This window comes from Heliconius melpomene, chromosome 21, assembly GCF_056956725.1.
Source record: "Heliconius melpomene rosina isolate 202511_hmr_F chromosome 21, ASM5695672v1, whole genome shotgun sequence".
Lineage (NCBI taxonomy): Eukaryota > Metazoa > Arthropoda > Insecta > Lepidoptera > Nymphalidae > Heliconius > Heliconius melpomene.
This window is the reverse complement of record NC_140409.1, coordinates 2,916,333-2,937,739: the sequence shown is the minus strand read 5'-3', so window position 1 is coordinate 2,937,739 and position 21,407 is coordinate 2,916,333. Positions and strand designations below refer to the sequence as shown.

Genomic DNA, 21,407 nt, shown 5'->3' with positions numbered 1-21,407 from the left:
ATTGCGTTAAGTGATATGCATTATTTTATAACAATACTTTATACGAGTTTCCTTCCTATAAAGGCCGTTGCTTACAATAAACTGCTCCTATTTCATTGTTTTTATAGTTTCTTTTTCACCTTAAACTATTGACTTTTACTCAAATTTGTTAACAATATTATAAATTACACACGACTTGTTTTAACATATTACTATTAGTACAGAAAAAATATCGCATTTAAATTATTTATTTAAAACTTTATATTAACTGCAACAACTGCCATACAGACAAAATAACAAAAACAAGAATGCAAATAAAATTACAAATAACACTTATATCTAATGCTTTATACATACTAAATGAGTAGGCCACTCAGCATAGTTGTTCGCATATGATCAACAATACTCAATACTACCAACGCAGATTTTCAGTGGCCGCCTAGCTAGTATACCTGGTTATCATTATAACCTAAAATCTATGTATAAAGCTAGGTAATTGGTAGACTCTGGACACTACGTAGATTTGAGTCGTACGCACTTCGTAGGTCTCTTTTAAATTGCCTCGAAACAAAATTTTATGGTTTGTTTTTTATTCTTAGAAGCTTAATTTTTTCTGTGGTGGAAGGGACGCGCTCGTAGACCTGGATATTTTATATCATTCACCAGCTTGATACCACCTCGCGATCTTGAGATAAATGGTCGTGACAGATGGGCAAAAAAGTGATTTTAAAAGGATTCCGTTTTTCCCTTTTGAGGTACGGAACCCCTTAAAATTTAATCTTGATACTGATTTATTAAGGTATAACTATATATAATGTAAAAAAGAAAGAGATAAAAACTTAAAAAAATAAAAGAAAACATTTTTCTATTTCACTATTACGGACAAATCTTGATATAACAGATTTTGCCTAATGTTATTGTAAAATTATTACGCATAATAAACGCGCCATTTCACATCAGTTCCAATAGTTCCAGCTTGAAGTATATTTTACACATTTTTACACGCTGAATTATTAATACAGTAGCAATAACACACACCCAGAGCGATAGATGAAATTAATTCCAATTTACCATTAATTAGTTCTTGGAGTAAATCGTTCGGACTATTTATTAACACAAGTAAATCTAATGTACCTATGTATATTTGGGCAATTAGGCATCCTAAGCAATTATTTAAAATAAAATCAAATCTCCCTCAAATTCTTTTTGACAATGTCTGCTTAGAGGTTAGTGATAGTGTCAAGAACTTAGAAGTCAGAATGGACAGCACATTTTCTTGGTCGACTCAAATTGCCGAGATCAGCCGTAGATCTTTTGTGCTATAAGAAGTTTGAGAAGATGGAAGAACCTACTATTATTAAAGACTAAATAAAATCTCATTGGCTCAAACTCTTCTTCTCCCTATACTTGATTATGCCCACTCATGTTGTGTGCCCCTGTCACACTAAATGCTATGGAGACTCTTTTACTGTCCAAACGGTCTAGACTCTGGAATGCGCCGCCAGTTGAAGTTAGACGATCTCCGTCAGTAAATATTTTTAAGCGTAGGCTTAAAAATTACTACTTAGAACAATATTTAAAATAAGGTCTCATAACATATGTCGACGTTGGTGATAATAATATTTAAATATTGAGAATAAATTCATAATTAGTTAATTAATTACAAAAGATGTTTTAAGGAGTAAAATTTGAAATAACATTTAAAGTTAATAAAATGCTGTAAATATAGAATTGATGGTTTTGTATTTGTCAGTTTCCGGTGGCGCCACTTTGGACGCGTCAACGTTGTCAGCGTCATTGTTAGATTATAAAAGGCCGCGCGGGCGTTTTACGCTCAAGGGACTCAAGGGAGTAAGGGACCCTTAAGCCTAGTCCTGGGCCTGGGGTCCGTCACAACTCCCAGGCACTGCCAAGTCTTACATCATTTAAAGAATAAGAAAATGTTGTTATTATTTTCCTTGTAATTTACTATGTTTCCAGTTATTATTTGGTTTATTTATTTGTTTTAGATTTACTTATTTATTTAATTTAGTATTTCGAGTAGAACCAAAGGCCAGGCATGGTCGGAGGTTATACTCGTTTATTTTTAATATATATTACACCTTTTTCTCCGACATATATATACATTTCCGTATTATTTTAATATGTATGTATGTATTTATGTGTATGTATGTATTTTGTGTGTATGTTTTTATATTTGTATGTATGTTTATTAAATAAATATATATATATTTATTTACTTTGTTAAGTAATACTTTTTGTGCCTTACTATAATTTCTTGCATAAGTCCTGCACTTTTAATGGTTGCCTGTAAGAGATCACTTGCAGTGATAAGGCCGCCATTGCACATGTTAATTTAAGTACCTACATAAGTATCAATGTATCCAAAATAGTGAAATTATGCGATGAATATTAGCGAAAACAAAACACAGCTAGTGAATATATTTACCTGTATATGTTGGGCCTGGGGTTCCTGTTATGCCTCGTCCATATGTGTCTATGTTCCTCTATTTACTAGAATACAACAAATACCATAAAAAGTATTAAGAAGAAAATTTCTGTAAAATTATTATTGAACTGAACGGAACTGAATAATAAAGATACATAGTTCGTGCGTGCATGGGTCCGAAGAGCTGAAGATCGAGTGTGGCGGCAAGAATTGGGAAAGGCCTATGTCCAACAGTGGACAAAAGATGGCTGCTAATGATGATGACAGTTCGTGCTGTGCAAAATAGATGTAGTGATTTTCATTCATTATTATAATATCGTATACGTTCATATAACATGCAAAATGATTCGAACCGCCGGTTATGCCGGTCAGCGGAAGTATTAGCTCAATGCACTTTAAAACAATCATCGTCGAGCGTAACTATTATTGTATAGTTCTTTATAGACTGAAATACCAGGGCCCCCGAGCCTATGTAATTTTAGCAAAGCTGAAATTTTGAGAATTAATAGTCTAATATGTTGCCAGACTGTATGCATTCTCTCTAACTTGAATGTGGGGACCTTTCAGAGAAAGCGCCAACTCGCGGTACACGTCCAGCTAAGTTAAAGTAACAACGCTCGTTTTAAATATGTTTTTAAGAATGATGTAAAAAATGTATATTTATTATTACCAGACCCTCTACGTCTTGTTTAAAATTGGGACAAATTACGTTAAGCTATCAAGCTTTAATTTTAAATATATTATTTACGGACTATTTCTAGACAGACTAATCCGATGGTTCATTCATCTTCCCAGACAGAGATATGCCGTTATTACCACTACCTCTGAAAGAATCCCACTTTCAAGTTAGTGAGTTTGGCATTTGGCATTATTGCCTTAACTACATATTAGACTAATAGCTGTCAAAATTTCAGCTTTGCTAAAATGACGTAAGTCTGACGGCTCTGGGATCTTGGGCTGTTAGGTTAAATAGTTTATATTAATTTATTTATATTGATTTTAAACTTGAAACATTTTTTTATGTCGTTCCGTTATTTTAAAATTATTTTATTTTAAAATAACGTTCCGTTATTTTAAAATTATTTTATTTTAAAATAACGGATAGAATTAATATATTAAAATTAAAAATAGGCATAAATATAAAATGTAGGTTCAATAATCAATTATTAACGTTTATGCTAAAAAGAGAAAACAATAAAATTTGTACTAGCAACACCGACTTTAATTTTCTACATCTTGTAGTTCTACGTTAGAGTAGAAGACACTCGGCTTTTGTTATCTATAATTATCGAGTACTTATGTCAATTGAAGGATTTCAAGTGTCTACTGTCAGAACTAAATGTTTACCTTTATGCGGTGTTTAAAAGTTGTTTATTAAATTATTATTATAAGGTATGTAATATTTATATTTCCATTATTACTATCTACTTTACTATGGTCTCAAAACATACTATAAAATTTAAAACTTTCACAATTATAAAAACATTGTATACCAACAGCAGTATATATCATTAAAAATATGTAATATCATTTTAGGGTGGAGTCTAGGCCAAGGACGGAATTGAAGCCAGGAAAAATTTGCTGCCCTTATATAGTTGATGGAAATGTACGTAAAATATTAATTATTTTGTGAAAATCTGTCATATCTTAGTCACTCATACTTAGATATGTAAAACAAGAGCAAATCAAAACAAAGAAAAGGATACTTTAATAAAAAATAAATAATGCTACTGTTGGTGGTCCACATAGCAACAGAATACACATTCACACCGGTAAGTAATCATTAAGTATTAACTACTCTAGATAAAGTTGTATCTTTAAGCTGTCAATAAGCATTGGAGATAGACGCTTGCCGTGGCTGCCATTTTTTTAAAATAGATGTTTCTAACAAACTTTTCTTTTAAATTATTTGAATATAAGAGTTCATGTCAATTATAATTATTTCTTGTGTGTGATTCAGTGCAATCATTGGAAAAAGCATTAAGAAGAGGATAAGTGCATGGACATTTAATTGTCGATTCTCTTTTTTTTAGGTTAGAAGTTTTATTGTTAACTAGTGAACCCGGACGCGGCTACGCCTGCTTGAAATATAAGAATATAATTTCTATAGAAATATAATTTCAATCTAGATGAAATGCTAAAAGTGACTATTATATTTATTTTCATAAGGATGAATATCAAAATGACGCGGTAACGGACGCGGTCGCGTAGCGACGACGGTTGTTATTAACATGGCAGAATAAATTGCATGTCAAATTAGAAAGTATTTTAATTTATTAGTATATATGTGTAATGTAACATTATATAGCCTATAGCACTTCTGAAGAATGCAGCTTTCATACAAAATAAAAACAAAGTAAATCGATCCTGTAGATCCAGAGATCTTAGCATTCAAACAAACAAACAAACAAACAAACAAACTCTTCCGCTTTATTATATTAGTATAGATTTTTCATTGAGTTTTATATTTGTATAAGAATAATGTAATATTTAATAAATAAATCTCTTTTCTTTAGATGAATCTCATTGTGTTGTGCATTATCTAATATTAAAACCAATCTTATATATATATGTAAAAATAAAATATTAAATATTCATTAACAATTTTAAAACGTAAACACAGATAAATTTAAAAAAATACGAATAGTTACAACTAAAATTACATTAATCTTAAACAATTTCTTTAATTTTCTTTTAATTGCTTAATCAAGAAGATTCATCTAACAATGATATGTTGATTTTAGTTTCTGTAACCTGACCTTTATTAACTCTTGTTATTTTCAGGATTGCTACCTGGAGAGGCAACAGTCACTGCAAATTTAGGATTTATATGGATTAATTTTTTAGCTGCTGAAATAGTGATTCTGCAGACCGAAAGAAAGGCAGCCACACTATACCAACATGACTGACAATTCTTCATTTGAAGAAAATGTATGTCTTTTTTCTCTAAATCAATCATTTGAAAATGTATGACTTTTTTGAAAATTGTACATTTGTCATAGCTCGCCCCAATGCAAGCTTTGTGATTGGTCAAAAGAGTTTTAAAATTGAAACACACCGATAATATATTATTGTACACTTTTATGGACTTCAAAGAATATGATAATGCTAAAAAGAAGTTAAATTATGTATCTGAAAGTTTTATAAGATTTTATGTGTTGAGAACTGACACAATCTGCAATAATTTATACAAAACATTATAATATTCTTTAAACCTCAAAAAACTTGCAATCCGTAAATTGGAAAAAGATGTAAATTTTAGTTTTCTTGCCCAATGTGAGGAACATCTTAAAGAAAATGTTGATTTTATATGTAATAGTGTCTTCCACATGACAGTAAAAAGATTTTGTTTAGTTAAAAATAGACAATTTGCAGATTATGAGAAATTGTTAAAAAGGAAAATAGATATATTAAAAATAAGTAATTGTATATTAATGTTAGATTTAATTTGACCAACACTGTATTAAGTTCATTATACCTACTTTATTAATTTTATCTTTGTCTGTAATTGTTTAAAAAAAAGAAATTCAATAACACAACAATCAAGTACAACTGCCTGCAATCTTATAGGTTAATAAATATATAAATTATATATTTTTTGCAGATTATGATCTATTTTTCTTATAAAAATTAAAATTGTTATTGTTTTTAACATATAAGGGCAAGTTTGTCTTGTAGCAATGTTGTAATCTTTAGCAGTATATTTTAATTGTTTTGCAGAAATACTATTTGTGTAAATATAATTAAACCAAATTTTTATAAGCAATAAAGAAAATGTAAGGTATTTATTAGTTTTATTTCTGCATTATTTTTTTATTATTGTGCCATAAATTATTCAGACTCTTTCAAAATCATTTGGAGGTATTATTACATAATTTAAATAATAATACTTCAAATTATTTTAATTTATATATATTATAATTGAGTAATAATTATGGCTTTTGAATAAAAATCGATTTAAAGCCAAATTTTAAATTTCCCGCAAATTGTGTTTTGTTGGGCACGCACAGAGATGGCAGCAGCTTCGTTTTGTCACCCATTTTTTAGTATGAAGTGAATATTCTTTGAGTAAATGGTTCTGTGCCTTTGCCATACAAGTTACAGTGCGTCAGTGTGAGCGCAACGTCCTTACAGGAAATATCAAGAAGTTGTCACTTATGTCAATGTCATTATATTGTAAACAATATATAATAACTATATAATAACTATTATAGCATATTATTTGTGCTCAACTGGCACGCTCGAAACGCGTATATACCCATATATCGAGAAATCAATCAATTAGCATATTATAGTAAGCTGCAACTACTAACTACAAAATCAGCAAAATAAACGGCATTTGCAACCAACTGTTGAATGCAAAAAAGTGTCTTATGGGAAGTAAATTTATTATTTCATTTTATCAGCACCACACTGTATCCTGCACACAGCAGGATGGCCGTGAGAACCTCAGGCTCTACAATCTTAGTACAACGAAGCTGAAGTCCGCCATTAGGCTAGCCACACACACAATATTATTGGCAAAAATATTGTTCGATAGATGGCCCTGCATACTACCCAATATTATTGACAATATTTCGTCATAAAATCTGACAGTCGCTCAGTAGCTTTATGTGTATGCGTACGGGTTAAATCTAAAATGGACAGAAAGAAAAAAGCCGTCGCCTTAGTTATTGCATTTAATTTATTTACAAAGAAAAGACAATCAAGAAAGAAACAATGGATCAAAGACTGGGATGGGGTGGGATGAGAAAAAAAGCGGAGTTAATCATTTAAATATTATTAATGAAATTATTCAATGTTAAAGTTGTAAAATAGTCAAAATAGTTTAAAGTTTCATATAATAAAAAAAAATCTTACTTAAGATTAAAGTGTAAATAAGAATTTTTTTTAGAATGTCTAAAGGAATATTTAATTTCATTTCTTTATTACTCAAAAAGAAAAAAAAGTCGAGGCGTATTTGAATATAGCCACATATTTTCTAGACGATTATTGATATTTTATAAAGAAATTATGTCTTAACATATTACTAGATAAAATTCATAATATTATGAATATTTTTTATATTATAATATTATGAATTTTATCATATTTTTTTATTTTGTGATATTTTTTTGTAATTATGATAGTCATGTCATTTCAGATTCAACAAAAAGGCACATTAAACATTTTGGGTAGATCGTTTAATTTCCAATATCAATCTAAGAATATAATATATTGGTTTTTATACCAAATTAAATTAAATAAATTAATAATAATAATTTATTTATTTCTTAATTTTTTTTTATTTTGATTTTTATTTATTTTTAATTGTTCTTAATTTTCCAATAAAAAGCTTCTTATGTCCGCCTCCTTTGAAATCTTTTTTCAACTAAAATATTGAAACGCGCCCGGACACGCACAATATTATTGACAATAAGCCACAACTTTTGATATTGCAGTAGCAAATTAATATTTCTAGAAGTCTACGCACACACACAACATTATTGACAATATGTACTTTATTGACAATATTATTGTACTTTCAGCGTCACTATTAGTGTTGCCAAACTATCGATAGTATCGCAATCAATAGTTTTAATCTAAAAAGACCGATGCTATCGATGCAACGATCGAAACTATCGATAGTTCAAAAGGGTACAAAACTATACAACGCAATACTATCAATATTATCGATAGTATCGTATCTCCCAGTCAGAGAAGTATGGATACTACTGTTGAATTACTAGGAAACGATAGCATCGTCAATATCGACAGTATCGATACTATCGATTGTTGTGAACTATCGATCGCATGCTAAGGTGCGATACTATAGATTCTATCGATAGTCCACTATCGATCGGCAACACTAGTCACAATGGCTTCAAGGAATTGATTGAAACGCCCTCGTTGAGAAAATTTAGAAGCTCTGCTTTTAAAGATTCAGGTATATATTTCCATTATAATTATAAAAAATACCAGCGAAGTGATGAAGCCTCCATGATTTTTTGAGTCCATCGAGCAAACGTGGCTGTATCTTTATATGTAAAGTGCATGTGAAATTATGAATCCTCTTCTATTTCTATCAGTTTAGCACTGACGGCAGCGCCGTCTGTGATCTTTCTCTTTACATTTCAATTTTATGAGTGGAGGGTAATTTGTTATTATAATGTCGTGATTGCGTATTATCAACTTTTTCAAAATAATGCTTTAAATTAGTTCAGGGTATGGTTGAGTAAACTGTTACTCAAATATAAGATGGCGGACATTGCCTTTATTATTTCGTAGCAGAAAAATAGCACTATGATCGCAACTCGTATTTGTATAGTTAAAACTATTTTATGGCACTTATTGCAAAGCGATTAAATATACCGTACACTATAATAACCTTAAAATTGTCTATAACAATTATTCAATGTTAACAACTGTAATCAAATGGTTATAATATTACCTGCTGCTTATTATTATTAGTTGACAATTCATGTTTATACTAATAATACTTTTAACTTTCAAATAATCAATTATTACGCTAATACACTACTCATCTTTTATAAATATAAACCTTTGTGAGTAAATTGTGATAGCTTTAATGTGTGGGTAAACTCAATTGGTTGAAAAAATCAATACCTAATAAGTTTAATTTTAGCTTAACTTCTAAAATATGTTTTAAATGTTTTTATTTGCAAGTATATAAATTATTATTTTAGGACCATGCCACCACCAGATAAGAAAGAAACGGGTATTAACAAAGGCAAGACGATACTTCAATCTTATTTAAACTCTTTTGATCGAAATGAGACAACCACTGTGATAACAGGTAATACATAAACAAATATTTTATAATAATATAACAACTTTTCAGTAATTATAGTGTGTTTTTATAGTAGACGGTAGTGGAGATGAAGAAGCAGACACAGGTGTTACATATTTTGTTGATGAGGAAGGGCGTTATTATTATCAGCCCTCTGGAGATAGCCAAAGCCTTGTCTCAATACCTGCAGAGGTAACAAGAGATAGTGAAGAGGTAAATATCATGTTTAATTGTGTTCAGGGATGTTATGGAGCTTTATAACCATAATCAAAACTATAAAAAGGTAGAAATCAAAAATAATCACTGTAACTGAATATGATATGCAAAAATTATAGATTTTTGTATGTTATCAGGTCGAACCGATACACTATCACTTAGCATGAAGTAGCAATAAGTACTAAGGACTTTTGATAACAGAAGAAAATAAAAAAGAAATATCACAAACTCAATTATAAATTAAGTTCCCAAATATCTATATCCATAACCAATAAATTATCCAAAAATAATGGTTAACCCAAAATAACTTAATATCTATTCTAACTGAAACGGATATAGTATTTTTCTTATATAAATATCTGTATTCTGAAATGTTCCATCCTTAACATCCCTGATTGTATTTAAATTAAATTCGAATTATAGTCATAGTTTATAATATAAATAATTATTTTTTGTATATTATTAAAGATTTCAGAAGAAACTCAAATGTTAGTTGATGCTGAGAATTATCAAACAGTAACACTAGTGCCGTCAGAGTCATCTAATGGTGAAGTCAGCTATGTATTAGTTGTGCAAGATGAAAACAAACCAGTTATGAATATTGATATAAAGGTGGATCAGGTAATCTTTTCATATACCTTTAGTCATGTGTGTTCAGTTTCTTCATTTATAAGTATTTTTATTTTATTTGCTTTTTGTTTTTATTGTTTTTGTGTTGGTTTTTTAATCATTGGGTTGCATTGTTTCATTTCTTTAGTCCATAATCTGTTATATTTAATGTAAAATGTTATGGATGTAGTACAACTATACAAAAGCATTAAGTATCTTACATATATGTACATAAATGTATATAACATATTGGTTTTTATTAATCAGAAAGAGAAGAACAATGATGTATACAATTTTGAGGAGGATGAAGAAGAACCTGGTGGGGATGATGGTTCTGATGCGGATGCAGATGATCAACCCAAGGTGCTTAAAAATTTATACTTAAAATATGTTACTAAATAACTTATCAAAAGTTTTACACTTTGTTTTTCTTATGTATTTATATTGATTAATGTGATGACTGATTTTTACTGAGTACTCTGATTTAATATTGATATTTTATTTTTAGGTAAAGTCATCTACATCAAAACGAGGGAAATATCTTCGGCCACATTTTACTTGTAATTTTTGCTCATACGCAAGTCATAGGCGGTAAGTCTTAGTAATGTTTGTTTTGTATATTTACTTCACTTTAATTATTCTTCCCATATATATACTAAAAGAATTGCCAGTTCTAATAATAAAATGTTTTCCATCAGATATCTTTTACTCCGTCATATGAAATCACACTCTGACGAGCGCCCTCACAAATGTAGTGTTTGCGAGCGTGGCTTTAAGACTATCGCATCTCTGCAAAATCATGTAAATATGCACAATGGGGTGAAACCACATGTATGCAAGTATTGCAAAAGTCCTTTTACTACCTCAGGTATGTCAATTTAAACATTAACTTAGATTTTTTTAAATTTACATTCATTTGTTTTTTATTATAATTATATGATCTGTACAGAAATTTGCAATTATTATTGAAATATTGATTTATGTTTGTTGTTATAGGAGAGTTAGTTAGACATGTTCGCTATCGACACACTCATGAAAAGCCACACAAATGCACTGAGTGCGACTATGCCTCAGTGGAGCTGTCCAAGCTGAGGCGTCATGTGAGATGCCACACTGGCGAAAGACCATACCAGGTACATTCACAATTATAACTTAATAATTATTAATTAAAATAACAAAATAGAGCTAATTATATGAAATTTTTAATATTACTAATAACTGTTTTGGTTTCAGTGTCCACATTGCACATACGCGTCTCAAGATACATTTAAACTGAAGCGACACTTGCGCACTCATACTGGCGAGAAACCGTACAAATGTGAACATTGCAACATGTGCTTCACTCAATCTAACTCATTAAAAGCTCACAAACTTATCCACAATGGTAAAAAAATACTATTCTATTATAGCATATTCATTTATACCATATTTATCATTCTAGCATTTTGTACTGTATTTTTAATATTTTCTTATGTTTTTAGTATCTGAGAAACCTGTATTTGCCTGTGAGCTCTGCCCTGCAAAATGTGGCAGGAAAACCGATCTCCGTATTCATGTGCAGAAACTCCATACATCTGACAAACCTCTTAAATGTAAACGTTGCGGCAAATCCTTCCCAGATCGATATTCTTGTAAAGTTCATAATAAGGTAATGTATTTTTTATATTCTAATTAAGTCTTGCATTATAATATATAAAATACTTGTAGGGAGATATTGTCATTTATATAAATATAAATTTTTGTTAGATATTTTAACGAAGGCATTAATTATTTTATAAATTTAGTTTATTCAGTTTCTTTAATTCTACTTAATTTTCAGGATATTTTATTAGATCAAATTCATCAAACTGCAAATAGTGAGAAAATTGTTAAGATCAATATATCATAATGTATTTTTGGTGTACACTCATTTTCTGTAATGAAATCTTGAATTTTCTATTGAAACAAAATGCTCAAAATTGAGACAGTTCAAAAGTGAACGTAATACCTGCATACATAACAGTTTATTAATTTTAGTTTCAATTTTTTTTAATTTAGCAATTTATATTTTTAGACCCACGAAGGCGAGAAATGCTTCAAGTGTGAACTATGCCCATACGCGTCAACAACTCTCCGTCATCTTAAGTCACATATTTTGAAGCACACAGACGAGAAACCTTTTGCGTGTGAACATTGCGATCAATGCTTTAGGTATAAGTTATATTTTAAGTGGTAAAGAATTATTATCATAGTATCATATTATCATCATTCAATTAAATTTTACAAAAAACTTTTACTGAGATGCTAAGTTTAATGTTTAAGCTGGCAAGGAATAGTTAACAACTGACAGATTTTTTCTTATAGCAGGGTAGGCAGGGGGTACTTATTGTTAAGACATTCCATTTCTCACTTTCTGCACAAATTTCAAGCCATTGTGTGAAGAAAAATTTAACTATTATTGTATTAATAACGGTAGTTTAAATATAATTACATCAAATGGGGATCGACCTGCAACCTTCATGCTAACAATATCTAATCAATGTCAGAATATCTCACTGCCTGACGACCTCGACTTATTGTTTTAATTTCATTATTAATTATTTTTATTATAATAAACACCACATAACAGGCAAAAACAACTGCTCCGCCGTCATCAAAATCTATATCACAACCCTAACTATATGCCGAAGCCGCCCAAAGAGAAGACGCACACGTGCCACGAGTGCCAGCGCACGTTTGCGCACAAAGGGAACCTGATACGCCACTTGGCCGTTCATGACCCCGAGTCGGACCACCATGAGAGAGCTTTGGCCTTGAAGCTAGGGAGGCAAAGGAAAATTAAAATTGTTGATGGAAATATGAGGGTTAGTATATTTACTTTATACTTGTAAAAGTAGCTGCAACGTTTGTTTGGTTGATGAAATTAATCTCAAGAACTACTCGTTCAATTTATAAAAATATTTTTGTATTGGATAGTCCATTTAAAGGCAGACTTGCAATAGGCTATATTGCATCACGTTAATCGTCTGATCGCCAGTACAGTACTGGCAATCAGAATTACTTTGGGCACTTACTGTGTCATACACAACTCTTAGTTATTTCCATCTGTAAGTATAGAAGGCTACATTTTCGAACGAGTTTATTTCTAACTTTTTTTACTAGATAATTAGTCAAATCAAATCAAAAATTAAATCAGCTTCACGCTGTATCCCCCACACAGCAGGGTAGGTAGAGGGAACCTAGTGTTAAGACACTCCGTTCCCCACTTTTTCTGGTGGCATTGTGTATTGAGTGGCAGAACTCAACGCCGCGCGTTGCCTCGACACCAGAGCGAAGAAATGGAAATATAAACTTAAATAAATATTTCACTTTCTCGAGTGGCGATCGAACCCGCAACCGTCGCGTTACAGTCACACCCTTGTGCCGCTGCGCCACGATGGCCTGTTGGTCATTGAGATTAAATTTAGAACAACATATAGTATGTTAGTAAAGTACATGCAGTGTTTGTTAAAAGCTTATCAAAAAATTTAGTTTATACTATACTTTAAGATATATTTTATTGCAAATAATTGTGAGAAAACAATAATATGTAAAAATATATTTTATACTTATATTTGCCAATTTTTCTTATTAAATAACTTAATTTTGTAACTATAATGTTACTATAATATTTCGTATTCAAAATAACAGTACATTTATTTATCCAATTCTAAAATTGTACAGACAACAGCAGGTTACTAAAGCAATAAATTTATATTTACGTTCATTGCAACTAATTACTACCGCTGAGCTTTCAAAATTACACCTATTTACAATGAATTTCTATAGCATGTATGTGTCTGACTCTCGTTATATCTTTATTATACTCCAGTTGAGATAATTTATTATTAATTTGATGATTGGTTGCCAATGAAATCACCTGTAATATGCCTGTACATTATTTTATTTTTGTGTTTGTTGCTCTAATATAAATGTTTGTGATTGTATTTAATTCTTATATATCAAATTAGGGTGTTGAAATGTAAACACAACTGTTGTGGATTTGATTCTAACTTGAGGAATTATTTGTAATAAAATTGTTTATTTTGCCCAGTTTCAGTAGACAAAATATGATTGTATTGAATAGTTTCAAACAATGCTCAAATAGAATCGGAAAGTGGGTAAAGAATTTTTTTAAAAGTAGAGTTTCTGTCACTCCACTTAGTGCGTTATATACAAATTAAAATAGCGAAACTGTGTATATGTATATTTTAATAATTTATATAGTTGCTGGTTTTATTTACTTTCTGTAAAGCGTAATTATTATCTCCAATTTAATTCTTTGTAACATCTGCAAAGCGAAATATTTGAATGATAAAATATCAAAACAGAAATGAACTTAATAAACAAAACAATGAAATATGAGCACGCGCTCTTGTAGCCAAACACTTAATAACAATGTAGTCCTAGTAGTAGATGTAATTGGTTTATTGGATAGGCCTTAAAATATTAATTGTGGCTGTCGTGGTGCGCGGCGGTTGTGAGTTCGGTACCCACTCGTAGAAATGAATTATTATTTAGAAATATTTTCATTTCCCTCTTGTACTCTGCCTGCCCTGCTAAAAACCGGATACAGCGTGAAGCTGAAAATAAAACTCTAAGAGCAAGTGAATGTTATATTAGTACACTAATTAGGCTACATGCACATGCAATTTAAAATCTGCCTTTGCAATATTAGATATTATTAATAATAATGATATCTTTAAATATATATATATATATATTACTTGTTATTAAATATATATAATGTAAATAAGTAATGTTCGTATATAACAAGTAATATAAATTAATAACCAATAACTTTTTAATCAGACGGAAGATTCAGACAATGAAACAGATATAATGAAGCTGGACCTCAACGGTGACCTAAAACGCGGTGAGCTTGTAACAGTGGCTGACGGTGAAGGCCAGCAGTATGTAGTACTAGAAGTTATACAGTTGGAGGACGGCTCTGAACAGCAAGTTGCTGTTGTAGCACCTGATTTTATTGATGAGGAACAAGGTACATATTGAAACTTTAAGCTATTTATTGGCTTATAGCCAATTAACTTTAAGCTATTTATTTGTTTTCATTTATTAACAAATACATTTTGCCTGCCTTTTGCTATAGTATATTTTAGTAGTAGTATAGTTTTTTATTGTACATACGTTCTTTTTAAAAATCAAACTATTCTTATATGGTTATTAGAAAACTTAGGAAATTTTTAAGGCGGAAACACATTTACGTTTCGTGGCTTATCGTGATGCTCACTGTCGTGACGGTGAATGTGCACACCAACGTGTTGTGCCGTGGCGTGCCCTGTCGTAGTTTCTGAACAGTACGGTACGGTTTGTTAACCTTTGCAGTGTTTACAACATATATACATCATCAAATGATGTATGTGGTCTTTACACTTTGAGTCATATATAACTTTTTGTTGAGATACAAGTTCAATAAGATTCTTCATTTTGCTTCAAATATAATAAATTATAAAATGTCCGCTAGGTGTTCACGCCACGAGCCACGCGAACATACGAATGATGTCCATAATCATATTAAATACCTGTGGAACCTATAAGTGCTGGCGGCACGTAAATGTGTTTCCGCCTTGTCTCTCTTTTTATAAATCGCATTCTTTTACCTCTTTATGTCCAACATATGTGATTGTTTTAAATATTTATTTCAACAATGCTATTATGTCACCTAACTTTTACTATTAATGTATTTTAAAGTGGAGGAAGACAATGAAGATGATGAGATGGTACAAAAACAAGTATTCATCGAGCAAGCCAAGCTGAAGAACTTGGAAAGGAGTATCAAACTTGAGAAGGATGTTGACACGTGTTTTGGTTTTGATGTTAGTATTAAAATAAATGAAAATTAGTATACCTATAAAAATAAAACTCCTCTGTAATTTAATGACTGATTGACCAACAATGCACTATTTAAAGCTTTCTTGTATAGTTTTTCTGAAAGGATGTCCCATATTTCTTATGGAAAATAAACAGAACTTGTTTTTTTATAAACGAAATGATTTGTGGTCTGCAACATGTAATATAAAATATGTTTTTTTTTAGTATAATACTAGCGACCCACTCGCGGCTTCGCTCGCTTGAATTACATAATTGTCGTATTACAATCTGATTTACTTTCATTATCTTTTTAAAGACAATTAACATGCATTACAAATGTTTTTAAACATAAAAAATTAAAAATCATTATTCTGTATTACATCTATAAATGCCCTCAATAATAGATTCCTCATAAGTTGTGAGGAATCTCTCTTATGTATAGATTTATATGTACAATGGAAATGTATGTTATACTGAACAATATATTCTGTCATTTTCAGGAGGATGAAGAAGCAGAAGAAGAAGAAGAAGAAGAAGAAATAACCTATGATGATAAAGTTGTTTTGCGTTTAGTTTAATGAAATAATCAAGTTATTTTTAACATTATATGTATAAATCATACAAATGGTACAGATATCATAGTAATATATTTACTTCCTTGGTTTGTTCACGTTATACTTGCATTTCATATTTATTTTTAGAATAATTCATATACAAGGAAAAATTATATACAAGGAAAAGTAGCAATATCACATCAAATTTGGAAAATTGAAAAAACTTCTGTAATATTTTTTTAACAAATATGATTTAAACTTTTTAAAAAACTTTTAAAACTTTTGAACTTTTTTAAAATTAATTCAAATATTATTGAATAGATTCAAATTCAATTCAATTAAAATCAGTCTTATTTTTTATTTTATATACAGTACGCTTTCTTATTATTTTTTAAAATTTTAAATAATGTATGTGAAATGTTCACAGATAACAGTGGAATTATATTATGGACGTATTTACAAAATTTCATTTTTTTTCATTCATTTTTAATTTTTGTCATTGGGAACAAATAGTAATTTGGTACTTATTATCCACAAATACAAGTCGGCACATTGTCTAGACTAGACCAAGAGAAAGTGATATTTTAAATATATTATTGTAAAATACATTTAGTATTTTTTGATTGATTCCAAGTAGACATATACAAGTTTAGTGATGAAAACATATTTTATTTTTCAACATTAAATTATTTTAATGTTGATCAAGTAAAAGATAAATATTATCAATTTATATCATAAGTTATCATTGCCAAGGAACAATTGTCATATTATTTCCAACTAGAACCTCTTTTGTCATTTTAATGTAGTTTTTGATATATTTCAATTGCATACAAACATTAAAGCATTAAATCTTGTGAAATTTGTAAGTACTTCTGTAATATGTCCAAAAGTGTTATTGAAAAAATATTGTGTTCAGTTGAAGGAGTGGGGAAAAAATATTTGAAAAGACTTTGAATTTGAAGGTGCATGAACTATCTACATTTTGTTTATATTATATTATGTGATGTACGCAAATCGGCATAAAATATTTTTTTTATCTAAAATTGTTATATAATTGCATGTTTATGTTACCAAACTTGAAACTTACTTCAATATTTGAGTAGTTGACTTTTAATTAAGATTCTACTGTAATTATTTTATGTGTAATGTTTGCATGAATGATTTAAATTGATTTGAATTGCATTTTATTCCTTTAGATTGTGCATATGTTGTTCCATCAATTCATTTTAGGTATTTTATGGTTTTTTTTACATTACATATCAATATTATCACACTAGGAGGTTGGATTTAATATATATTTTTTAAATATCTTTGAAGCTAATTCAATTTTAATTGTAATTTTCTTATTAAATAGAATATTCATTTTACCCAATACAATTTTTCATTTTAAAATTAACAATTTTAATATAACAAATATCGACGATCGAGTCCTGTGTCATTCACATGTTTATGTATATTTCATGTAATTTAGATGTCACTTCATTCAATCTTGTAAATATATTATATTATATAGTAAGTTGCTTAGATGTAGTAGTGTTAATATCTGAATAGCGTGATTAAGACAACAAATCCTTCATTAGAAACATGTCAGTGGCTCATATCTTTAAAAATTATATCAATATTAAAGAAAGAAAGGTAATTTACAAGTTAATAAAAAAAATATTTTACCTCTTGCGCTTAAATGTAGTCTGTCCATTATGAATGTATGCTTCGTACACGCTGTAACGCTGGCTCCGGCCGAAATCGGACAATAATATGTAAAATAGTAGCAAAAACAAAAATACCCAAAGTGCGCAATAATAATACTAAGTTGTTAGATTTTAGATCGACGACTAGTGATCCCGTAGACATGCAATATTTTTCTGTAACATTAATGTTTATAATTACTTGGTGGAAAGCAACACAACACTGCTGACGATGATTTTACTGAAAAAAGAAAACACCAGTCCATCGTCCAAGCATGAAGGGCTTTTGAAAGATTCCATTCAAGGAGTAGTTATTAAAATATAGTACAATGATATTGTAGTTATATGGCGGCTAGATGTTTTATATTTTTCGCTGCGTACAAACAGTGTCTTACTATAGGAAATTATGGTATAGGTATAGTTTTTTAATAAACATAACTAACAACTTCTCTAGAATTTTACCTATCAGCCTACATCGCTGTCATTGATAACAGTGTTACATATTTAATTCTCAAAATTTGGCATTATCACTGTACTAGAAAATGAAGAAATAAAATGCTGGTTCATTATCAACTCAAACGAATCATCAAAGTAGAGTAAAAACTACGAGTATGCATTGTCCGGTGTAAAAGAATTGATATAATTTTTTTTAGATCTCTAATAATCTGTTACCACAGTATGTCACAAACCTTAATATCATCCACACCACATGATTAGAATTTAATTATTTTGAATGCTATTACTTGATGTGTCTATGAAAAATATATTATTAAATAAATAAGTTACTAATGACTCAAAATTTAAATAAATATTAATGAGTGAGATTTATTTATATTTTATTCATAGATATAGATCAGAGTTAGAATTTTACAGAAATACAATAGATTTTTTTTAGATTAATGTCCATTGCCCATTAACCTATTGTTTGTTATTGAGCTTGATCAAAAACTTAATGTTTTACTCTGTCTGTTATATTTGGTTTCTTACGAGATGTAATAATTTTCACAAGAAAGAAATATCAAAGTCTGGGTGAGGTTCAGTGGTGGGGCAAGACTTAAATTTTATGTGGGCAAGATATAATTTGCGAGGCCCTCTATAAATTTTTATTTGTCGATAAAAGAAATTATAAAAAATATTTTAAAAAGTTAAAGAAAGAGGTTATAAACGAAATAACGCAAATTTGAACAATTGTTTGCTCGGGAAAAACAAAAGATAATTTTTAATATAAGATTTAAAAATATATAACTTATAATGCACTAAGGGAAAATCATCGGTTATGACTGATACATTACTGACCCAATACATTAGTATTGGACATAAGTCTGCAGCAGCACACCGCAGGGCACCCTGGACCGCGAGGCCGTAGGCGGTCGCCCACTTCGCCTACGCCTTGTGCCGCCTATGGTGAGGTATTTGTTTCTTCAGGACCATTACATGTACATTGTACATGGATGAAAAATTCATACGTTAAAATCTACGAGAAAATATATCGTATATACATTGTATTGAACTTTTTGGATGCAGGTAAATTCTAATTATCTGTATACTTCTAATTAGTAGTTTTCAATTCGAGGGTAGGCGTAAATAAGTGAACAGCTGTTTTAAAAGCTCTTTATTTTATTTCATATTTAATTTTAAATATTAGTATTTTAATGCTACACATGCGTTTGTGATATTAAGTACCTACCGCTAGTGTTTTCCTTTATTGAATTCCTACAATTAATAATATATTTAACAATATATTCAATCAAAGATAGCATATCAAGGAGTCCATCACTGCTATGGCGGACATGTTCAACACTAGGATGAATGAATTTCAAAAAGACTTCAACAAAACATCATCGCCAACTACAGTGACAACAATAGCTACTGATTTTAATTCGTTTAAAAATTTTATTCATGTTGCACTAAGTTCGTTGCAAAAACAAGTCGAACTGCTGATACTGGAGGTCGACCGAATGGAGATATCTATAAGACGTAAAATCCTGCCCTTTCATGGTGTACGTGCGAACAAGTCGGAAGATATTGGTGCACTGGTAACAAGTATTGTGACGGATGCCCTTGACCTGTGCAGCTCATGTCTCAGTTCGGTTTATCGGCTTGGTCGTTTTCATGAAGAGAGGTCGCAGCCAATCGTAAAGTTTTTAACTCCTCAGGCGCCTCACAATGTATGGGTTTCTAAATCGAAACTAAAAGATGTTACATTATCTGAATTTCTGACCAAAACCCGTCATGATGTTTTCATGGCCGCCAGTCAGCGTTTTGGAGTGGGGAAGTATTGGACACGGGACGGCTCCATTAACATAATTACGCCAAACATCTTGCGTTACCGAGTGCAGTGTATGTTAGATCTTCAGGGTGTGCCTGGTGCTCCAGCTAAGTCACCGCCAATGGTGCTACTACTTGTTCAGAGGTGCAAGCATAACTAAAAAATATTTTTGAATAGACTGGAATCAACTGCGGGAAGACACAAATGCAACAAACTGCAATCATGTCACTTTAGCTTCTCTTAACATATCTCCTAACGTAGTCGACTGGTTTCATGATTACCTGCATGGACGCGGTCAACGTATACGAATTCAAGATTCGTACTCGCACTCGTCCTCAGTGAATGCTGGCGTCCCGCAGGGTGGCTTCCTTTGTTGTTTTCACTTTTTATGAATAATATTTCCCAATATGTCACTTCTCTCTACCATCTATATGCAGATGATCTTCAAATTTACTGTAAATCTAAAATTTCCGAGCTACCAGGCGCCATTAATACAATAAATAATAATTTAATGAAAATATCTGCATGGAGTACAATCCTAGCAAGTCTCAAGCTATTATCGCCGGTTTATACATAGTAAGAACTATGGAAAATATAGAAATCTGAACTAGGACTATGGAATGAAATTTGGATGGACTGGCTACTAGGCTATTGAATGAGACTAACGGTTTATTCATCATGATTGTGATCTAAAAGTATAAATTATAAACAAATCAATATAATATTACAAATAAATTTCAAATAATCCCAAATATACCAACCATTACGCAAGTGTTTATAATAAATAGAGTTAGCGATTAGTAAGGACAAAATAACTCAAATGGTGATAATTTTATATGCATACATTGTTTTGCATCAAGTCTTATATGTACGATATGCAAATACAAGAGAACATAGTATCTAAGATATTATTCACTTAGTACTTTGTAGATTTTAATTTTATCTAAGTAAATAGTTTTTTAAACTTCATAATCCATAGGAATTTTTTGTACGTCCCTATGTTTTG

At 30.3% G+C, this 21,407-nt stretch overlaps 1 protein-coding gene and 1 long non-coding RNA gene across 10 annotated transcripts; both read left to right on the top strand.

Moving 5' to 3' along the window:
* Positions 1 to 3,595: 3,595 nt before the first annotated feature.
* On the top strand, positions 3,596 to 7,336 carry LOC146526852 (uncharacterized). 3 transcript variants are annotated; one of them, XR_014879238.1, is made up of 3 exons: positions 3,637 to 3,820; positions 3,965 to 4,200; positions 4,462 to 7,336. It is a non-coding gene; the product is annotated as an uncharacterized LOC146526852 (long non-coding RNA). The 3 variants fall into 3 exon arrangements; XR_014879239.1 differs by having other exon boundaries at positions 3,638 to 3,820; positions 5,213 to 7,336; XR_014879237.1 differs by having other exon boundaries at positions 3,596 to 3,820; positions 3,965 to 7,336.
* Positions 7,337 to 8,196: 860 nt separating this feature from the next.
* Positions 8,197 to 17,819, top strand: LOC146526851 (uncharacterized). Of its 7 annotated transcripts, none has more exons than XM_085205760.1 (15): positions 8,197 to 8,354; positions 9,115 to 9,224; positions 9,295 to 9,431; positions 9,903 to 10,055; positions 10,311 to 10,406; positions 10,552 to 10,634; positions 10,742 to 10,911; positions 11,040 to 11,176; positions 11,277 to 11,427; positions 11,525 to 11,691; positions 12,097 to 12,233; positions 12,652 to 12,886; positions 14,874 to 15,063; positions 15,774 to 15,898; positions 16,394 to 17,819. In XM_085205760.1, the coding sequence occupies exons 2-15, from the start codon at positions 9,119 to 9,121 to the stop codon at positions 16,469 to 16,471; spliced, it is 1,965 nt and encodes a 654-aa protein (XP_085061886.1). In that variant the 5' UTR covers positions 8,197 to 8,354; positions 9,115 to 9,118; the 3' UTR covers positions 16,472 to 17,819. The 7 variants fall into 7 exon arrangements, with proteins under 7 accessions (XP_085061886.1, XP_085061883.1, XP_085061882.1 ...); XM_085205757.1 differs by having other exon boundaries at positions 8,198 to 8,354; positions 9,292 to 9,431; XM_085205756.1 differs by lacking the exon at positions 8,197 to 8,354 and adding an exon at positions 8,430 to 8,452 and having other exon boundaries at positions 9,292 to 9,431.
* The last annotated feature ends 3,588 nt before the right edge of the window (positions 17,820 to 21,407 follow it).